General features: G+C 58.7%; 1 protein-coding gene across 1 annotated transcript in view; it reads left to right on the top strand.

Annotated features, from left to right (window-relative positions):
* Positions 1-500: 500 nt before the first annotated feature.
* The window catches only part of adcy5 (adenylate cyclase 5), a gene marked incomplete at both ends in the record, with an annotated part of 19,377 nt that continues 17,829 nt past the window's right edge, over positions 501-2,048 (top strand). The window contains 2 exons of the mRNA XM_084452072.1: positions 501-539; positions 1,810-2,048. The exon at positions 1,810-2,048 is cut by the window's right edge and continues 123 nt beyond it. Of these exons, the coding sequence (XP_084308198.1) occupies positions 501-539; positions 1,810-2,048 (278 nt within the window). The remainder of the gene's footprint in view (positions 540-1,809) is intronic.

Below are 2,048 nucleotides of genomic sequence, written 5' to 3'. Positions count from 1 at the left end.
GGCGCCACCGCCTCAAATGCTCTGTCACCCTGAGTTTTTTGACATTACAGGACGTTAGTCCCCAGACGTAATCTCTAGCTGGGGAGAATGCAGTGAGTCAGTCAGTCAGTCAGTCAGCCGACCAGTAAACCAGCCAACCACGCCTCCAGTCCAATCTCACTTATGTTTTTGCAAACGGAAAACCTACAAAGACTAGCAAACACTAATAATGATATCTGTTGTTGGTTATTGTTGTCGCTGGAGAGGTAGGAAACCCAGTAGTACATGATGAATCATGTCCACCATACACAACGCCTGCCCCCCCCCCCCTGGGCCAGATACCGTCTTCAGCTCCACTGTGACCCCCCCCCCCCCCTCATCTCAGAGCCGCCACCGCCATTTTCCTAATCGCCATCATCTGTGGCCATGACGACGGGTCTGTGGGGGCGTGCAGGCTGGGATGGCGAGGCTGCTGCAACCAGAGACCGACCGGAGACCAACCTGAGGTCTGTCCTTGAGCGATGACCACCCTGAGGTCCGTGAGCGAAGACCACCCTGAGGTCTGTCCTTGAGAGATGACCACCCTGAGGTCTGTCCTTGAGGGATGACACCCTGAGGTCTGTCCTTGAGAGATGACCACCCTGAGGTCTGTCCTTGAGGGATGACACCCTGAGGTCTGTCCTTGAGGGATGACACCCTGAGGTCTGTCCTTGAGAGATGACCACCCTGAGGTCCTTGAGAGGTGACCACCCTGAGGTCTGTCCTTGAGAGGTGACCACCCTGAGGTCCGTGAGACATGACCACCCTGAGGTCCTTGAGAGATGACCACCCTGAGGTCCTTGAGAGATGACCACCCTGAGGTCCTTGAGAGATGACCACCCTGAGGTCTGTCCTTGAGAGATGACCACCCTGAGGTCCTTGAGGGATGACACCCTGAGGTCTGTCCTTGAGGGATGACTACCCTGAGGTCTGTCCTTGAGGGATGACCACCCTGAGGTCTGTCCTTGAGAGGTGACCACCCTGAGGTCTGTCCTTGAGAGATGACCACCCTGATGTCTGTCCTTGAGCGATGACCACCCTGAGGTCCTTGAGAGATGACCACCCTGAGGTCCTTGAGCGATGACCACCCTGAGGCCTGTCCTTGAGGGATGACCACCCTGAGGTCCGTCAGACATGACCACCCTGAGGTCTGTCCGTGAGAGAGGCCTGGTTTAGTGTGCCTGGTTTAGTGTGCCTGGTTTAGTGTGCCTGGTGTAGTGTGCCTGGTTTAGTGGGCCTGGTTTAGTGGGCCTGGTTTAGTGTGCCTGGTTTAGTGGGCCTGGTTTAGTGGGCCTGGTTTAGTGGGCCTGGTTTAGTGGGCCTGGTTTAGTGGGCCTGGTTTAGTGGGCCTGGTATAGCAGAGCCCACGTATTGATGGGATAATCCCCCTGAAATGTAAACAGAGAGTGAAATCAAATCTTACTTTGTAAGGTATTCCTCTACCTGTCCCTGGTCCCTGGTTCCTGGTCCCTGTCCCTGGTCCCTGTCTCTGGTTCCTGTCCCTGGTACCTGGTCCTTGTCCCTGCTTCCTGTCCCTGGTACCTGGTCCTTGTCCCTGGTACCTGTCCCTGGTACCTGTCCCTGGTCCCTGTCTCTGGTTCCTGTCCCTGGTTCCTGTCCCTGTCTCTGGTTCCTGTCCCTGGTCCCTGTCTCTGGTTCCTCTCCTTGATTCCTGTCCCTGGTCCCTGGTTCCCGCCCCTGGCTCATGTCCACGATGTCTTTGTCCAGCAGCAGGACCAGGCTGTGTCTGTCTCTGTGTCCTCCTGGTGTGTGGAGCTCTTGTCCCAGCAGACGCCTCTCCTGGCCGTCCCTCGTCCTCCAGCCTGCCCCTCGTCCTCCAGCCTGCCCCTCGTCCCCCAGCCTGCCCCTCGTCCCCCAGCCTGCCCCTCGTCCCCCAGCCTGCCCCTCGTCCCCCAGCCTGCCCCTCGTCCCCCAGCCTGCCCCTCGTCCTCCAGCCTGCCCCTCGTCCCCCAGCCTGCCCCTCGTCCCCCAGCCTGCCCCTCGTCCCCCAGCCTGCCCCTCGTCCTCCA

This window comes from Borostomias antarcticus (assembly GCF_949987555.1).
Source record: "Borostomias antarcticus genome assembly, chromosome: 17".
NCBI lineage: Eukaryota > Metazoa > Chordata > Actinopteri > Stomiiformes > Stomiidae > Borostomias > Borostomias antarcticus.
Note: the sequence above shows the minus strand (reverse complement) of the source record. Positions and strands in the feature narration are given on the sequence as shown.